This window comes from Elephas maximus, chromosome 3 (genome assembly GCF_024166365.1).
Source record: "Elephas maximus indicus isolate mEleMax1 chromosome 3, mEleMax1 primary haplotype, whole genome shotgun sequence".
Taxonomy (NCBI): domain Eukaryota; kingdom Metazoa; phylum Chordata; class Mammalia; order Proboscidea; family Elephantidae; genus Elephas; species Elephas maximus.
The window spans coordinates 207,845,738-207,865,975 of NC_064821.1; the positions used below are offsets into that span (position 1 = coordinate 207,845,738).

At 44.8% G+C, this 20,238-nt stretch overlaps 1 protein-coding gene across 1 annotated transcript in view; it reads right to left on the reverse strand.

Moving 5' to 3' along the window:
- Nucleotides 1–20,238, reverse strand: part of ILDR2 (immunoglobulin like domain containing receptor 2) — a gene marked incomplete at its 5' end in the record, with an annotated part of 73,701 nt that overhangs the window by 47,216 nt on the left and 6,247 nt on the right. Inside the window, 2 exons of the mRNA XM_049875720.1 lie at nt 6,367–6,486; nt 7,401–7,733. Of these exons, the coding sequence (XP_049731677.1) occupies nt 6,367–6,486; nt 7,401–7,733 (453 nt within the window). The remainder of the gene's footprint in view (nt 1–6,366; nt 6,487–7,400; nt 7,734–20,238) is intronic.

The following is a 20,238-nucleotide window of genomic DNA, read 5'->3' on the forward strand; positions in this document are numbered from 1 at the left end:
GCTCATAAAAGCCCAGGACGGCAAAGAGCCGCAGCTGTGTCCTTTATGCTTCAGAAATCTTAGGGCGCCGTTTTCAGTGAACAACTATTACCTCAAACCACCATCCCTTTGGGAGCCCCCTTTGCTTCGTTTAGAGCCCTGGTGGCGCAGTGGTTAAGAGCTATGGCTGCTAACCAAAATTCTGGCAGTTCAAATCCACTAGCCACTCCTTGGAAAACCTATGGGGCAGTTCTACTCTGTCCTATAGAGTCTGTATGAGTCGGAATGAGATGGTAATGGGTTTTGGTTTTGCTTCCTTCAGATGATGAATGGAGATGTTCACACCCATAAACCAAACCAGTTGCCATGGAGTTGATGCCAAGTCATGGCCACCCCATGTGTTACAGAGTAGAACTGGTCCATATGGTTTTCTCTGCTGTAATCTTTACAGAAGCAGGTTGCCAGGGCTTTCTTTCATGGCACTATTGGCTGGGTTTGAACTGCCAACCTTTAGTTTAGTAGCTGAGGGCACCATTGGCTGGGTTTGAACTGCCAACCTTTAGGTTAGTAGTTGGCTGCAAACGATTTGCACAACTCAGGGACCTCATGTACACCAACAGACCCCCATGAATAAAATGTCACCTAGCAGCAAAGGTTCAACTGGTGAAGGTGACCTGATACTATTTTGCCTTGACCTCCCAAATTCCTCTGGATCTCCTGTTCTCTTCAATCAAAAGGGGAATCTTTAATGTGGCCATCATCTAAAAATGGGGAGACCATTCATATCAGTTTACCCAGACAGTCCCAGTTTATGTCCACTGGTTTGGCATAATTTTTAAGAGCCCCCTTTTCACAAAAGTATCCTAGTTTGGACCATAAATTACAAAGTCACTCCACCTAAAGTCTTCCCAGGCCCACTCAGATCCTAATCCAAGTCTTAGGTGTTCTCCAAACCTCGCCAGACTTCACTGAATGGTCTGTGGGCCTAATCCTTGTATTTAGGTTAGACAGTAAGCACCCTGTATTAACTAAGAGCCATCCCCTGAGAAATAGGGGCTTCCAGCAGCAACCAAAATACAGCATGCTGGGACAGAATGCCATGAAATCCACTAGTGGGAAGATTCCCACAGGGCTGATTAGGGTCACCACTGGCAAGGCATAGCACAGATGTCATTGAGAAAACATGGATCTATTAGTAATAGGATTGCCAATTCACAGATGGCCCATTAAAGCCTCAGCCTATAAAATGGACCCGGCTAAAATAAAGTCTGCTTTCTAGCAGGAGTCCCCAAAAGCAGAATTCCTCAAGGAGGGTTCCCTCAGATTAGGGCAGAACACGCTAGCAATGAAATGGGGGTGGGAAGAGAAGTGGGAGAAGGAAACTATTTAATTCTTATTATGTGTCACGTAATCCTCACAATAGGTCTTCCATGTAACTATTACAGCCCTCCCCCATTTTTACAAATAAGGAAACCAAGTTTCATAGACATTAATTTGTCTAAGGTTGTATTATTATACTTGATCCAGGGCTGTCTGACCCCAAAGCCCATGCTATTCACAGTGACATCGACCACTATCCAGATTGCCTTTTGGTCAGGATCAGGGTTTCTAAGCCTTGGCACTACTGATACTTAAAAAAAAAAACTTAGGGCCAGATAATTTTTTGTTGGGCATAGGAGTGAGAGGCAGGGGGCAGTCCTCTGCACTGTGAGATGTTTAGCAACATCCCTGGCCTCTACTCACCAAATGCCATCCAGTTGCCCTTGAGTCCATCCCGACTCATAGTAACCCTATAGGACAGAGCAGAACTACCCCATATGGTTTCCAAGAAGCGCCCAGTAGATTCGAACTACCACCCTTTTAGTTAGCAGCCATAGCTCTTAACCACTACAGCATCAGGGTTTCCAAATGCTACAGTATTGCTCAAAGTTTTGACAACCAAAAATGTCTCCTGGGGGCAAAATTACTCCATCCTGAGAACCAGTAATCTAGATATTTAATATCCAAGTATAGTATTATTCTCCTCTTGTATTGTTCTGTATTTGCTTCAAGTATGTAATTTTTATAAAGACAAGACCAAATCCAAACCTGTTGCCGTCAAGTCAACCCCGACTCATAGCGACCCCACAGGACAGAGTAGAACTGCCCCATAGGGTTTCCGAGGAGTGCCTGGTGGATCCAAACTGCAGACCTTTTGGTTAGCAGCTGAACTCTTAACCACTACACCACCAGGGTTTCCAAGGGTAAGACAGTGTCGATTATTTATTTTGTATCCTCACTGTGCTAGGGACATAGTAAGCAAAAATACTAGTTAAATTTAAGTCATACTTTAAACATAAAGCATACTTGAAACAAAACTGACTTCACTCCATGGAGCCTATCAAAGAGCAAGGTTGAGGTAATACAGTAGAGAGTTCTGAAGGCCATAGGAAGCTTCTTGCAAAGACTAAAAGGCATAGTCACTGGTCTACAATTCCATGTCTCTAGGGCAGCCACACCCCTCACTCCGCTCCTCATACAGCTGTGCTGAGCTACTGCCAAATCGGCCCCCACCTCAGGGTGACACCATGCATAGGGAAACAAAACGCTGCCCAGTCCTGCGCCAGCCCCATCACCGGATGCTGATTCCTCCCACGGTGATGAGAACAACTAAAGCAAAAATGGTGAAGTGGCAGAGAAGCTTCGAGGAGGGAGGAGGGAGGAGGCAGGAAGATGCCGGGTTTTCATTGTCTGGTTTTTGGAAGTAGATTGCCAGGCCTTTCTTCCTAGTTTGTCTTATTCTGGAAGCTCCACTGAAACCTGTTCAGCATCACAGCAACACGCAAATCTCCCCTGACCAATGAGTGGTAGCTATGCTTGAGGTTCATTGGCCAGGAATCAAACCCAGGCCTCCAGCATGGAAGGAGTGAATTCTACCTCTGAACCACTAACACCTCATACTGACCGTCATTAACCAAAACCAGATTCCAGTTGACGCCTGCGTAACTTTCCTGGCACGAAATCCTTTCCTCTTCCTTCCCCTCTTTCGTTTCAACACATTTTTCTGGGTTTTTGAAAACAAGACCAACAGACTATCTAGGTAAGCTCGGGACAGCATAGACCAGGAGTAAGAGAAAGGGCTGGGAAAAAAGGGGCAGAGGCTGGAAAGTGCACTCTTCATCTGTCTTCTGTCTTTCCTTCCAGGAGAATCTGTGGGGTTATCTCAGCTCTTCTGGAAACTGAAGGTACAGGTGTCTACCGAAGATATAAACGCTACTTCCCACCCTCCTTGGGAATAAACCCCACACTGTCCTATAGGGCCAGGACATCTGAAGCATAACTGAGGCCACAAATGAAAATGTGGGCACAGCCCAAGTGAGAAGATGTTCCGAAGGCGTGACCTCCAGATTTATGGCTAGAGTGTGGCTCTGTAATTAACTCCTTCTCTGTCTTCTGCCAGGAGTGAACTTTTTCTTTCTTTTCCCCCAATTCTTTTTCCCTTTTCCTCTGTTTGTAAATCTTGGAGAGAAACAGCAGCAGCCACTCTCAGAGATCAAAGTTTTAGCAGGCAACAAAGACCTCCAAGGAGGCTGTTGCCATGGGAACTCTGGAGCTGAGGCCCTTTTAATCGGCAAATCTCCTTGGTTAGCAGCACTGGGGCTGGGGCTGGCAAATAGGAAGAGAAGGGGGAAGGGAGTCTTGGCAACAAGTAGCCTTTCTAAACAGCAGGAACTAAAGTCAAGGGGGTGGCAGGTGGGAAAGGATTCAAATAGACGCAGCGGCGACACATGGGTGGGTATCTCTGCACGGCCTTAGGAAACACGCTCCTGTCAAAAAATTCCTAAAGTCAGGTGTAAGTTCTGCACGTCCCCTCCCAAGAATTCACCAATTTCTTATGTTCTTAATGGCTTTTTTATACTAATGGGCAGAAAGATTTATTTTAGACCAGAATAGCAATTTCAGGCACAGTATTGTGAATAGCTTCATTAAAAAAAAAAAAAAAATCCATGCATGACTCCAGTATTATTTCCCAGCTTGTTCTTCGCCCCTTGTCTAGGTTATATACTCTCCACTTCTGGGTAAGTCACAGCAGGAGATGGAAGGAAAAATAGAAGCATGACAGAAAAACAGAGGTAATTCTGTGCCATTACATTTATGGGGAAGACTCAATCCCAAGTGGTCACAGTACACAACCAGCCTACGCATAGTAGTCTGGATGCACACCTATTTCTGGCCTCTTGGAATAGCATTTGGCTATAAAGCCACAGAAACTGATGTCTGTAAGAAATTCTACAAAATGTTCACAGTGTTTGTTTTTTGCCCGCCTGGTATTCATTTCTTCTTCATTTGGAAACAACTGGCCGATTTTCCTTTAGGAAGCTACCCCCTTTCCCTTCAGTTCAGATGGTTCAGTTGAGGCTGGCTGTATTCTTTGTTCCTCTTCACACACACAGCCACAAGGCTTTTGCTGAAAGTATGGGGAAAGAGGCACTTTATCCTCCTGAGGTGGAAGGTGCTGAAGACTACTAGGTAAGCCTGGGCCTGCTGGCGGCCATCTATGGCCCATGTGGACAAAGTGCGTGAGAAGGAAGCTAACAGAGCAGAGCAGAGCCAAGAGAGAAGACAGAAATTCTTAGAAACGTAATTTGAACACCTGGATTTGGCCATGCTTGAAGCTAGGAATAGCCCTGGACTTAGCTAGCTGAACCAAAAACTTCTCCCTAAGCCAGTTTGAGTGTTTATCCTTACAGCCAAGAAAAGTTCTGAAGAATACAGCAGTTATCTCTGGGTAGTGAGATGTGAGGAGATACTTTCTTCTTTTGTACTTTTCTGTTTTACTGGAAATTTTTACAACAAACATGTATCATTTAAGAAAAAAAAAAACAGAAATTTTAAATAAAGCAAAACAACACTTGAGCCATCACCCTATATAGAGAATTTATTTTGTAATCCATGGATCATTTAAATAAAGTCAAGACCATGGAAAGGGCTCTGAAAAGCCATCCTGTTTATCCTAATATCCTAAGCAAGAGAACCAGTTCCATGTTGGAAGCTCATTAGAGAGGAACTATTTATAATTTCCTCCAACTACCAACAATTTCCAAAAACAGTTATTTACCATTAGGAAAGTCTTCCTTAGCTTTAACCTAAACACTCCTTGGCTCGCATCCTCTCTTTCTACTCTCAGTCCAGAGCAGGAGGAGTGTTCACCCGGCCCTATTTCCACAGGGGCCCTTTTCCCCTTTTTTCTCCTTGAAGGCCCTTAAAAAACAAGCTACCAAATGAGACATCAGAAAGGAGGGTCAGGCCTTCACACTGTGCATAGAAAGGATGAAGAATGAGGCAAGCTGCTTTAAGATTTTAAAATAATAACTTCCCTGCTTGAGCCTTCCTGAGATGGTGAAGTCCTTTTCCTGCCAGCGGGAGCTGCTCCAGGGAACTTTATTCCTGTCCAAATAGTGGCATGGTTCCAGGTTATAAACAGCCTGGCCTGGCCACTGAGCCTAGACCAATGTCTAATCTCAGGGGGCAGATTTCTGGGCACCACCACCCTCTAGGATTACCCACTGATATGGCCCTATGATCCTGCATGTCTGTCTAAATATTTCCAAGGTACCTGTCACTGTCATTTCAAAGCACCCAAAACACTGTGTGTATTTCCAACCTCAGAATAAATGATTTTTATCTTCTGAATCATCAAAGAGATTAAAGGGTAGTTCAATATAGTTTTTGTGTTTAATGTTGAATCAGTGGTTTTCCTCTCGTATCTGTGAATCACATGTCTTTGGATATTTCTGAAACTTCTGAGAGAAGCATCCATGGTGATTTTTAGATGTTTCAGTAAGTACAGAGTGGAAGGAAGGTGGGTCACACTCAGTGGGGAGATACGTAATGGAGAAGGAGCCATGTCTTTGAAGTAAGGGCCTAGGTCAATGCATGTAGGCAGTTTCACCAAGAAATGAAGTCAACTACTCAGGCAAACTTGGGCCAAATAAAAATCATGACCCATGGCCTCAAGCAGCAGCCAGAGTCTTTCAGCATGCGTTACGCAGGGCAGCATTCTATAGTTTCTTAGTATAGATAGGTAGTATGGTGTCATAGAGGGAAGATGAGACTAGGAATCAAAACACCTGGGTTTCAGCATCAACATTATTCTTTTCTAGAATCAGGGTTAAAGGTAAAAGTGGAAGAGAGAGTGAAAGAAAATGAAAAAGGCAACAGAGACATTCAAGGCAATGCTAAAAGGGGGCCACAGCCTCCAAGAAAAAGAGTATGTGCTAAAATGGGTATGCCTGTGCACAAGAGATAAAGGCTGTGTGTGGGCCTGCTGACACACACAAGGAGGAGTGAGAAGGGCGCAATGCAAACAGTCTAAGAGGAATATGCTACAAATGGTCTTACACTTACCCAACACCAGCAGTTCCACTGAGTCCTCATTTTTGCCCTCCAGGTCATCAGGGGTGGTGATAATACAGTAATAAAGCCCACTGTCTCCCCACAGGAGTTTTCCAATTTGAAGATCCGCATCTGTAATCACAAAAAGAAGGGCCCAGTCCTAAAACTCTGCCCTCTGAAAGGAAAACAGTGAACACTAGGTGGGGGCGGGTTGGGGGAGAGTTGGGAGGAGAACAGGGAGTCCTTTTGTAGTGTTTGCAACGTTCTATTTCTTTACCTAGATGGCGGCTGAAAAGGTGTTTGTGTTATTTAAATTAAACAAACAAAATTGTTATTAACTGTTAGCACCCCTAGGGCTAAAGAATTAAAGCACAACCAGATACTGGTCTAGTTCTAGTTTTAGGAGTCGGAGTTGGCTTTGAACCAGGCCTGCAGAGGCACCTAAGAGCCAAATAGATTCTAGACTAACTCTGGAGTACTGGAAATGAGCTGATTTCACAGGAGTGCTTCAAAATTCACATGATACAATAGATCATGTCGGCCTCTTGGGACCTTTTCTGGTCCAAAGCTTTGGAGCAGGAGAAAGGGTGGAACTGATGCAAAGCCATCTGGGTCTTGGTGATGCAACTACCTGGCTCTACAACTTGTACACACATCCCTTCTCCCAGAGGAGGAACTCCTTGGGGAAGTCTGCTTTCTGGGCCTGGGGAACAGCCATAGAGGCTGAAGTCAAGGCAAAGGATGTCTGACTGAAGAAGTACTTTCACTTCTCACATTTCAATTCATTTCTGAAAACAAGCACGTGAAACTCAAGGCTAGGCTCTGAAAGACCAATTCCAAAGCTTATCTCTATGTCTTCTCCAGATACACACCTTCCACCCTCACCATCCCATCTAAGCAATTTGCTAGGTGTCTTGATGCTCCTGTCTCCCATAAAATCAAAGTCTTGAGGGGTTGGGAGGTGAGAGGCTGACATCCCCTTGTCTCTGGGGAAATGGAACCAATCTCCCCCCATTACCTAGATTCGAAACAGGAGGTATTATTACCATGAACAATAGTGATCTCTCTGCCCCTGTAGAAGTCTCCCAGGGTGACGGTAGAGCCCTGTTTTGAAGCTACCACTCGAACAGTTCTCCTGCTGTCTAAACAATCCAAGTAGGGATCCCATTCCAGGTTTCTCTTGCTCAGAGACTGGGCCCTGGGAGAGGACATGCCCAGGGACTCTCCCATTCGATCCTGGCAATAGGACTTGAACTTCCACTGCACGACTGCAGGCTGATGGGAGGATGTGGAGAAGTGGCAGCGAAGCACGGTGGGCTGGAAGAGCATGGCCACCTTCTTCTTTTCAGGCACTGTGACCTGAAGGCCTTCAGCCATGGCTGCAAAACAAAATCAACATGTCCAAATGGTATCCGTATCCTTGACCTCACCTCATGTCATGAGGTCATTCTTCCACCTCATCTCCTAACCTCTTCTTCCTTCTACTTTCTCCTTCACAATTAATGGCATCAATATCCATCTCGTTACCATGTCCAGGAACCTCCCTCACCCCACATATCCAATCAGTCACTAAGTCATATCAACATGATCTCTTAACACCTTTAATATTTTTCCCCTCGTCTTCAAACTCACTACCACCGCTTTTGTTTAGGCCCTCCATATTTTCTTACTTAAAATATTATGATAATCTCTTGTCTGGTCTCCCTGCCACAGTCTACTTCCATCTCATACACTCTCCTTGCTATATAGTTCAGGTGATCTTTCTAAATTTGACTACTATGGCTGTCCTTCTTAAGCCCTTCATTTATACCCCATGGCCTCTGGGATGAAATCCAAGGCCCTTGGCAATGCATCCAAGGGCTCCATCATCCAGCTCTTATCTTCATAGCCTCACCTCTTGCAGCATCTCTATTTGAACCCCAAGCTCCAGGAATACCAAACAATTAACAGTTTCCCCAGTGGACCACGCTATTTCACACCTCTGGGTCTTTGCACATGATGATCCCTATTTCTGGAATGCTTTTCCCTCACTTCTTTCCCTGGGAAACTGTTCCATTTTCAAAACCCAGCTCAGAGACTTCTTGTAAAGCCAGAGCTCATCACTTCCTGCTTTGTGCTGTCAGCATACAGAGCATTGTCTTCTAGACATTTATTTCAATAATTTTTGAAAAATATTTATTTCCATGCCTGTCACCCCTACCAGACTTGTCAGGCAAGGTCTGTGTCTCATCCATCTTATCATCCTGGCTTGTGAAGCATATAGGTGCTCAACAAGTATTTGATAAATAATAACAACGAAGCCAGGAAGTGTAACTTCAGGAAGAAGTGACTTCCCTTCCAGCTGGTGACCAATCAAAGCGAACAGAGATGAAGGGGAAAAGGAGGCTTTGAGAAAAATGGAAAATTCCAGATCAGAAGCAGCTGACTATGTTCAAAAGCTCTGAAGGGTAATCAAAAAAGAAAGAAAGAAAAAAAGGACTATAGAGCAGAATAGTTTAAGTGGTAAAAGGAGCCAAACCTAGGCTTGATGTCCAAGAAACAGAGAGAAATTTCAGTGAATGGAAGACAAGGGCATGTCTGAGAGGCCCAGGGCCTATAGGAACTCAATGGTAAGATCTAGAAATTCCAAGCGAAGAGGACATAACTTCCTCCATGAATGGGAGAGTCAAGAGTTTCTAGCCTGATCTGAGGTTAGAAGCAGAAATAGAATTCAGATAAGAGGCAGAAAAAATGAATCTGAATAGAAAGAAATGATAAAGAGGTTCTGAACTGAGTCCCAGAGCCTGCCAAATTAGGTAGCCTGAGATAGAGAGTTCCCCTAGAGTCACAGGGCAGACTTGGGGCATGGAAGAAAGGCCTACTTTCCTTGGGGTAGCTCCTGTCCTTCACTGGGGCCAATGCTCACAGTGACATCCTGCAGAGCAAACTCGCTCTCACAGCTCTGTTATTCTTTGGTGTGGTCAAGTCAATTTTCGACTCACAGCAACCCCATGTGACAGAGTAGAACTTCTAGGCTGCAATCTTTATGGGAGCTGATGGCCAGGTCTTTCTCCCACTGAGCCGCTGGTGGGGGGGGGGGGGTTGAACTGTCAACTTTTCAGTTAGCAGCTGAGTGCTTAGCTATTGTGCCACCAGAGCTCCTTCTGACAGGTCTAACATATTTATGAATCTGCCTTTTTGCTAAAGAACCTATGACAAGGGCCAAAACATACCCATTGCCATCGAGTCGATTACAACTCATAGCGACTGTATAGGACAGAGTAGAACTGTCCCATAGGGTTTCCAAGGAGCGGCTGGTGGATTAGAACTACCGACCTTTTGGTTAGTAGCTACAGCTCTTAACCACTGTGCGAGCAGTGCAAGGCGCCACATCCATCCTCAGGTCTTCTGATTTTCAGACCAGTGCCTCTCTTCAATGAGACCTTTCCTATGAAAAACTAGGTTCTAATTCCTGTTTGGAGGAAAAGGTTTCTGCGTTCTGTGGAATTTAGAGGTGAATGCAACAGTATCTGAGATTTATTAGCAGAGTGTTTTGGGCCTATCTTGTGCTCAATAGCTATCTATGGGATAAATGAAGGAATTGGTGAGCAAATGAATGATGATTAATATGGGAATTTCTAGGACTTTGCACAGGAAACTGGTTGAAATCATAGATAGCATGGGATAATAAAATAGCTTTGGCCTCAGACAGGCAGGGCTTTGAATCGTATCTGGTCACATACTAGCTGTGAAGCCTTAATGAAGTCTCTAGGCTCTCTGAGACTCATTTTCCTCACCGATAAAACGAGCGTCATAGTCCTTACTCACAAGGCAGTTAACAAACATCTCACTAGGCACCTACAGGAAGGAGACTAGAGTAGACATAGCCACTGGTAGAGAGTAGAGCCTCAAATGTTAATCTTCCCTCACCTTTTCTGCCTTTCCCCTTACCTCCCATGCTGAGGCTCCTGAATCTTAAGACCATCACCATCTACAGCCAGATGACCTAGATCAATCCCATCATCAAGGGGAAGTAACGCCCATCCGGAAGTTCACTGAAAAACACTTAGTTCCCAGGCACCACTGGTTCTGGCCAGGCCCCTTCAGCTCCCCCAAATGTTGATGTGGCTAACCCCATTCTCCCTGACTCACATAGCTGGATTAGGAAAATAAATTTCTTCTTTGCTGCTTCTCCTTAAATTCTATTGCATTAATTTTTTTAATTAATTGTGATTCTTCTTCAAATCCTTGTTTGCACTCCTATTTTCTAGGTAACAAAAATGGAACAGAGAGGAGAAGTGAATTCAGTCAGCAGTAGCCGAGGTTGGGTAGGTACAGGCATTGTTCCTAACATAATGCCGTATTCTTGACCACACCACCTTTTCTGCTCAGCTACCTATTCAGGGTCTGCTTGGGAAATCACATTTCCTAGCCTTCCTAGGATAAATAAAACCAGCAAAGAAGGTAGGTACTACACAAAAGTGTTGTTTTTCTTTCTGTTTTTGAAACTAAAGTATGGGGTTTTGTTCATTAGATGATTACTAAGAATAATCTCCTTCCCAGCTCTGTTCCTTGTTAAAATGAGATTAGCCACTTGGGCAAGCCACTGGACTCCATTAGTCAATTATTAATAGAGGTTAGTCAGTTCTCCGCTTCTTCCACGACATACATACAAACTTACGCTCCAAGGAATAAGGAATGCATTCTCAGAAATATCTGCCTTTTTAAAGGAGAATAGTTAAATGCATAGATTTTGGAGTCAGTCCTAAATAAGAAAACTAAACTCTACCATATCTTTGCTGCATGACCTCAAGAAAATTACTCAGCTCTTAGGAGTTTCAGTTTTCTCACTGGTAAAACCAGAATAATAGTAAATACCTTATGGAGTTGTTTGAGGGATAAATGAGACTTCCTTCTAAGTACTTAGGATAACACCTTGTATATAGTAAGCACTCAACAAATGTAGCTCTTGTTGCTGCCAAGAACAGTCTGTTGACTTCTGTGAAGCTACGAACATAGAGCTAGGTGAGCACAGGTATGAGGGTGTGAGACACTGAGTGTGTATAGGGAGGAATAGATAGAAACTGCCCAGGAATGCTGCAATATGTAATTAGTAGTTCAACAGTGACAGTGCTTGGTGTGCTCATCATTGCACAATCACAATTGAACCTCCTGGAAGTCAGAAAGAGAGAGTACGTGTGTGCACGCACATGTACACACACGTTTGCACAAGCACAGGCACGGGCACATATATGGGCATGATGAGAACCCCAGGAATCTAAGCTAAGGATAGATCTAGATAGATGGAGAAGAACAGACTAGAAATTTCAAGGAAATGTCACTTTGTTGGATTTTGAAGACCACGAGAATGAAAAGTTAGAGATAAATTTGAAAATGTCAATCCCTGCTTCAAGGCTTCAAACTGTAGGATGAATACCACCCAATTCCTGAGTCTACCCTGACCCAGCATATAAGGAACTCATTCCTACTAGAAGGTGGGGTCTAGAACTGCTCTTCTGGCTAAACCCTGGATCCCAGGTGCCTTGTGCCAGAGACTGGCTTTCCATCTTTGTGTCCTGATTTACAATCTAGTTGCCGTGCTGGGACTGAAGCTTTATCCTGAACTCCACTCTACTTGCCCAGGACCTTAACACCAGCCCCTTCTCCTGTGGATTGAGTATTGCTTTTTATGCCCCTCATGCATGGCTGATTCAGATCTGATCCAAATCTACTCCTACCTACCAACTTCAAATAATACCTCTCACAGGAGCCACCCCCCAGATCAGGCCCCTCAGAAATGGTAGCTGAATGAGCTGGGAACCAGGATTGCCATTCTCCAGGGACACTAAAATTTGACCTGGGAATACTCTCCCTTTGGCTCCTTATGTCTTGTTGTTAGGTCCCATCAAGTCAGCTCTGACTCACAGCAACCATATATACAACAGAATGAAACACCGCCCAGTCCTGTGCCATCCTCACAATCACTATGCTTGAGCCCACTGTTGCAGCCACTGTGTCAATCCATATCATTGAGGGTCTTCCTCTTTTCCGATGACTGTCTACTTTACCAAGCATGATGTCCTTCTCCAGAAATTGGTCCCTCCTGATAACATGTCCAAAGTATGTGAGACGAAGTCTCACCATCTTCGCTTAAAATAAGCATTCTGACTATACTTCTTCCAAGACAATTTGTTTGTCCTTCTGGCAGTTCATGGTATATTCAATACTCCTCACCAACCTCATAATTCAAAGGCATCAATACTTCTTTGGTCTTCCTTATTCATTGTCCAGCTTTCACGTGCATAGGAAGCGACTGAAAACACCATGGCTTGGGTCAGGTTGTACCTTTGTCCTTAAAGTGACATCTGTGCTTTTTAACACTTTAAAGAGGTCTTTTGCAGCAGATTTGCCCAATGCAATATGTTGTTTGATGTCCTGACTGCTGCTTCCATGGGTGTTGATTGTGGATCCAAGTAAAATGAAATCCTTGACAACTTCAATCTTTTCTGCGTTTATCATGATGTTGCTTATCGGTCTAGTTTTGAGGATTTTTGTTTTCTTTATCTTGAGGTGTAATCCATACTGAAGGCTATAGTTTCCAGTCTTTATCAGTAAGTGCTTCAAGTCCTCTTCACTTTCAGCAAGCAAGGCTGTGTCATCTACATATTGTAGGTTGTTAATTAGTCTTCCTCCAATCCTGATGCCAAATTCTTCTTCATATAGTCCAGCTTCTCAGATTATTTGCTCAGCATACAGATTAAATAAGTATGGTGAAAGGATACAACCCTGACATATACCTTTCCTGACTTTAAACCATGCAGTATCCCCTTGTTTTGTTCAAATGACTGCCTGTTGTCTACATATAGGTTCCTCAGGAGCACTTAAATTAAGTGTTCTGGAATTCCCGTTCTCTGCAATGTTATCCATAATTTGTTATGATCCACACAGTCAAATGCCTTTGCAGAGTCAATAAAACACAGGCAAACATCTTTCTGGTATTCTCTGCTTTCAGCCAAGATCCATCTGACATCAGCAATGATATCCCTCATTCCACATCCTCTTCTGAATCCAGCTTGAATTTCCGGCTTGAAGTTTCCTGTCAAAATACTGCTGCAACCACTTTGGAATGATCTTTGGCAAAAATTTACTTGTGTGTGATATTAACGATATGGTTCGAAAATTTCCACATTCTGTTGGATCACCTTGCTTTGGCATGGGTACAAATATGGATCTCTTCTGAAAGCTTGACTCCAATCACATCATAAAGGTCAACTCTACTTTCAAGAGGCAGCTCTTTCCTAGTCATATTTGGAGTGCCTTCCAGCCTGAGGGGCTCATCTTCCAGTACTATATCAAACAGTGTTCCACTGCTATTCACATTCTTTTTAAAGCACGTAGCCATTCATGTCAGTTCCCTGCTTTAAGGCTTCCATTGATTCCCTATTCCTTCCAGGATAAAATTCCTTGGATTTTATGGCATGTAAAGCCTTACCTATTATTGGCTGCAAGCACACTCCAGCCACACTGAAGTACTTTCCATCTCTGGGTTATAAACGCAATTCTCCCCACCTGGAGAAATACCATGGAGAATACCTGAAGGAGCTCCTGGAAGTAGACAGAGAGAAGCACCAAGTGTGGGCTATGCACACACATGAACACCTGGCACTGCGGGAAGGCTGGGCTTCTGAGCCCAGGCACTGGTGACATCATAGGGGACTTGAGTTTCAAAACCCTTATAAAGTACAGAGGTGCAGAAAGTGTGTGTGCAAGTTCATCCTACAAACTAAAGCAGCTGTTCCAGAAACCTGGAGAGAGGCAGCTTAGGGAAGAGAGCAAAAGAACTGAAGCAAGGTAAGGGATTCTACCACATAGAACACACCTGTGAAAATCAGAACTCCTAAATGAAAAGGGGGTCCTTACTGAAAGAAGCACTAGATGGCATGTTGAAGATCACAGGGGGGGTCTCTACATTTGTAGAAGAGGGAGTCATCATTCTAGACCACCAGACCATTCTTTCAGTTTTTACTGTGCCCGACCCCCAGGAAAACGGCCCTTGACTATCTAATTCAAACTGAGTCAAAAGCATATTTTAAAACACTATGCTAAGTGCTGGGAAAACAACTAGTCTCTGATCTTGAGCAATTCAATATAAACTGGTTTCTAACTACAAGGCCCCGGGGCAGGGACCAGGAATTAGTTGACTTTGTATCCTTAGAACACTGCAAAGCCACAGAATAGAGTTGGAGCTTGAAAAATGTCTGTGGAATGAATAGAGAGATGGATGAATGATTGAACAAACAAACAAACAAGTGAGTCTGAGGGGATTTTTTATTATTATTATGGTGCTTTAGGTGAAGCTTTACAGAGCAAATTAGTTTCTCATACAACAGTGTATACATAAATTGTTTCAGGACATTGGTTAAAATCCCTGTAATATGTCAACACTCTCCCCTTCCACACCCCAGTTCCCCATTTCCATCCATCCATTTTTCCTGTCCCTTCCTGCCTTCTCCTCACTGCTTTTGTACAGGTGTTGCCCTTTTTGTCTCGTATACATGATTGAACTAAGAAGCACATTCCTCACGTGTGTTATTATTTGTTTCATAGATCCGTCTAATATTTGGCTGAAGGGTGAACTTCGGGAGTGGCTTCAGTTCTCAGTGAGAAGGATGTTTGGGGGCCACAGTCTTGGGGGGTTCTTCCAGTCTCTGTCAGACCAGTAAGTCTGGTCTTTCTTGTGTGTATAAACTTGAATTTTGTTCTACATTTTTCTCCCGCTTTGTCCAGGACCCTCTATTGTGATCCCTGTTAGAGTGGTTGGTGGTGGTAGCCAGGCACCATCTAGCTCTTCTGGGCTCAGGCTGGTGGTGGCTGTGGTACTTGTGGTCCATAAGTCCTTTAGAGTAACATTTCCCTTGTGTCTTTGGTTTTCTTCATTCTTCTTTGCTCTGGACGGAATGGGACCAATAGATGTATCTTAGATGGCCACTTGCAAGCTTTTAAGACCTAAGAGGACTTTCTTAGCAGGCAGTACCCTGTGCTGAGAATGCATTCTGCCCAAAAAATAGGAAAAGACACCTGAAGGGAGAGTGCTGAGTGGCAGCTCGGAGCAGCAGCCCCCACATCAGCTGTGGGATAACTACTGGCAGTCACTGAGCCAGGGAAGATTAGATCCATGCAGAAGATGCTTCTCTGCGTGTGGCAAAACAAGGCCCTGCCCCAATTCTCATGTAAAGAAAAGGATTCTATATATGACGAATTGTGTTCTTGCAAGAATAACAAAAGCAGTATCTAAAAAAAATGCTGTTCTTATTTTAGCACTTTCATTTTTTTCAAAGCAAGTTCCTGTTCCCCACTAGTTGCAAGCTATGCCAGCTAGCATCTTTGAGAGGCAGACCTACAAGTACAGCCCCATTTTAGAGAAATGGAGATTGCTGCAAAAGGTCATGGAAAATTATCATCCTTAGAAACAAGCATCCCTTAATGCTTTAAATCCCGGAAGCAAGGTTAGACCTCAGAACTCTCCGGCACATCTTGGTCTTCTGATTCCTAAGGGTTTTCTTCCACTCGGTATGCCAACACAAATCTTTTTCTGCCTTCAGTTTAGAGCTTTTTAAAGAAATTTATCTTTTGTCTCCACATTTTTGGCATGCTTTCCCAATTTTTAGGGACAAGTGATAGTCAGGTTTTCTAAGTGTAGGAAATGAAAAGGGGGTATTCTTGGGCCTCTAGGTTTGGTACACAGGAAAGAAAGCTTGTCCATCCCTTAACAGCATTGTCGAGATGGGAGCAAAGCATTTTGGGACATGTCTACCTACAAGCTCAAGGTATAAAGCCAAAGAAACGTGTCTTGATCCCTTTTTTTTCCTCCCCAGAAATAGGAACCATTCATCTTCCTGATAGACTTAAGAAAAAAATACCAAACATAGTAGACTTTCCCTTGGCATCTGCCTGTTTTCTGAGCCTGGTTCTCCATTGATTCTGTGAGTTAATCAACTTCCTTCCAATAAATTCCTTTCCTGATTAAATTGGCCAGAATCAGTTTCTCTTGTTTGCTACCATGGTACTTGATAGCTCAATCCACTTTAGGGTTAGGATGACCAATGTACCATTTTGAGAATAAACAACACGACCGTACTCTTGTATGTTTTCCCCCAAAGTCCCAAAGGCAGCAAATATGTCCCCCTTTTCCACATGGCTATGGTAAATGCCAATGCTGCCATTGCCCAGGTAGTCTTTGCTCATGGCTCAATTATTATTAGCTGCAAAAAACATCTGGTCCTCATGCACACAGCGTTTGTCGTTCATTAAGCATATGTTCCGTGTGTCCAACTGAGCCATGCTTTCCCATCCTCTGCCACCACTGTGCAGATGAGAGCCAGAAGCATACCTCATTTCTGTCTGATTTACCTGGTCCACCAGAGATCTGAAATGAGCTTGTGGGTGATGTCTAGCTGGCTCACATCCTGTTCCAAAGGGACCAAAGCAGTTCTAAAAGAGATCAGTTTCTACTCTGCAGGGCAGAGGCACTTTAGAAACTGTCCTGGTTCAAATGGGTCAGACTTCTGGGATGGACTTGCCATTTGGATAGAGAAAACTCCTGTAAGAAGGCTCTTATCAACATTTTTCTATTTGTTATCTGTATTTCCAGTCTAGACCTCTCTTCTGGGCTCTGGACCCAAATACACAACTTCACTGTCCAGCTGGATGTTCCACAGGTACCTCAGACCCCTCACTCTGGAGATGAAGATGCTTACCATCCTCTTCTTCCTTTTAGGAATAGAATTTCCTGGGCTTTAAGTTGGCCAGCCAAGGGCTACATTCATTTCATAGCTTCTCTTGCAGCTAACTGTGGCCATGGAACTAAGTTCAGGACAGGGGGATGTGAGGAGAAATGATGTGTGCCAACTTCTGGGTCATTGCTCTGTAGACAAAATGCTTTCCCTGGACCTCTGCTTTCCTTTCTCCTACTGGCTAAGAAATGGCTAGGACTGGGGCAGTCTTGGGAGCCACATGTTAGCAATGGCAGACTTACCCTCACTAGAGCCTGCATGTTCACAAATGGACTGTTATAGGAGAGAGAAACTATTTCGTGCGAGTTACCATATTTTTGGGTCTCTTTGTTACAGCAGCTTAGCCTATACTTTAATATAATGCCAAAAACTAATTTTTTTTTTTTAAACATTGTCTCTCCCTTACGTATTTCTCCTCCTGCATTAGTCCATGTCCATGAAATACATCCTCACCAACCCAAGTCAGGAACCTGCATCTTTGACCATCCTTCCCCTTCAATCCCATGTCCAAGGGAGTCAGTCCTGCTTTCTCCATCTCTGGTTGCTCTGTCCACATCTCCCACCCCTACTACACCAGGTGTGTACAGGCTCTCATCATGTCTAGCCTGTCTTTTGGCAAGGGTGTCTTAGCGGGATTCTGCTGCAAGTTTTGCCCATGTCTAATCCATTCTCTATATTGACGTCCAAAGTTCTTTCTAAAATGCACATCTGATCATGGCACTACCTTGCTCTCACCCTTTAAAGACTCCCCCTAGCCTTCAAGAAGGAGCCCTAGTGGTGCAATAGGTAAAGCACTTGCCTGCTACTGTACAGGTTGGCGGTTCGAACCCACCAGCAGCTCCGTGGAAGAAAAGACCTGGCCATCTGCTCTCATAAAGATTACAGCCTAGGAAACCCTACAAAGTACTTCTACTCTGTCCTATAGGGTTGTTATGAGTTGGAATCTACTCAGTAGCACACAACAGCAATAAGCCCTCAAGAGCACAAAGGGCCTTTTGAGATTGGGCCACTCCCCTCTCTTCCGCCAGCATCACTAAATGCTCCACCCATACTAAAGTATTTAGTTGCCAGAAAACATGTCTTCCGTTCATTCTTGCCTCTGCACATGCTATTCCCTCCGCAAACTTCCCTCCCCTCCGTCAGCACTTTCCCTGGTACCTCCTACTTACACTTCAGGACTCAGCGCGGCTACCACTGCCTCCAGAAGCTTCTTCCTGCTCTGACCACAGTCACAGCACCCGGGGGAACCACACTGCATTATCTGAGAGCACCCAGGGGAACCACACTGCATTATCTGAGAGCACCCGGGGGAACCACACTGCATTATCTGAGAGCACCCGGGGGAACCACACTGCATTATCTGAGAGCACCCGGGGGAACCACACTGCATTATCTGAGAGCACCCGGGGGAACCACACTGCATTATCTGAGAGCACCCGGGGGAACCACACTGCATTATCTGAGAGCACCCGGGGGAACCACACTGCATTATCTGAGAGCACCCGGGGGAACCACACTGCATTATCTGAGAGCACCCGGGGGAATCACACTGCATTATCTGAGAGCACCCGGGGGAATCACACTGCATTATCTGAGAGCACCCGGGGGAACCACACTGCATTATCTGAGAGCACCCGGGGGAACCACACTGCATTATCTGAGAGCACCCGGGGGAACCACACTGCATTATCTGAGAGCACCCGGGGGAACCACACTGCATTATCTGAGAGCACCCGGGGGAACCACACTGCATTATCTGAGAGCACCCGGGGGAACCACACTGCATTATCTGAGAGCACCCGGGGGAACCACACTGCATTATCTGAGAGCACCCGGGGGAACCACACTGCATTATCTGAGAGCACCCGGGGGAACCACACTGCATTATCTGAGAGCACCCGGGGGAACCACACTGCATTATCTGAGAGCACCCGGGGGAACCACACTGCATTATCTGAGAGCACCCGGGGGAACCACACTGCATTATCTGAGAGCACCCGGGGGAACCACACTGCATTATCTGAGAGCACCCGGGGGAACCACACTGCATTATCTGAGAGCACCCGGGGGAACCACACTGCATTATCTGAGAGCACCCGGGGGAACCACACTGCATTATCTGAGAGCACCCGGGGGAACCACACTGCATTATCTGAGAGCACCCGGGGGAACCACACTGCATTATCTGAGAGCACCCAGGGGAACCACACTGCATTATCTGAGAGCACCCAGGGGAATCACACTGCATTATCTGAGAATTTCCTATTTAGTCTCTTCCACTAACATAAAGCCCCCTCCTACAGACTCCTAGTGACCCCTGGTGGCACAGTGGTTAAGAGTTTGGCTGTTAACCAAAAGGTCACCAGGTTAAATCCACTAGCCGCTCCTTGAAACCCTATGGAGCAGTTCTATCCTGTCCTGTAGGGTCACTATGAGTGGGAATCGATGCAACAGTAACAGATCTGCAGACTCCTAAAAACCCTGTAATTTGATACATTTGTTCAACGATTTAACCCAGTTAATAGACTGTATTATTTGTTCCAAGGAGCCTTGGTGGTGCAACAGTTAAGTGCTCGGCTGCTAACCAAAAGGCTGATGGTTTGAACCCACTCAGAGACTCCATGGGAAAAAGACCTGGCAATCTGCTTCTGTAAAGATTACAGCCAAGAAAACCCTGCGGGGCAGTTCTACTCTGTCACATGGGGTTGCTATGAGTCAGAATCAACTCGACACCACTACCAGCAACAATTTATTTGTTCCCTCCCACCTTGGATTGTTCCCGGTAGGCAGAATATACTTTCCTCCCATTGGCTGTGGGCATAGCCATGTGACTTTTTTGTCCAATAGAATGTGAGCAGATGTAGCATAAGCCATGTCCAAACACACCTTAAAGGCACTTGTGTGATGTGGCTTTACATCCCCTCTCCTCCCACCTCGAGCGCTTGCCCTCCATCATGAGTATATCAAGCCCCAGTCAGTGGCTGCTCCTTCATCCTGGGTCTTGGGATGAGAAGACACTTGGAACTGATCCAAGTCCACCAAACCCGACAATCCACAATGTGCCAAACATTGTGCTTGGAGCTCTACATAGTTTTATTTTAATTATCACAAT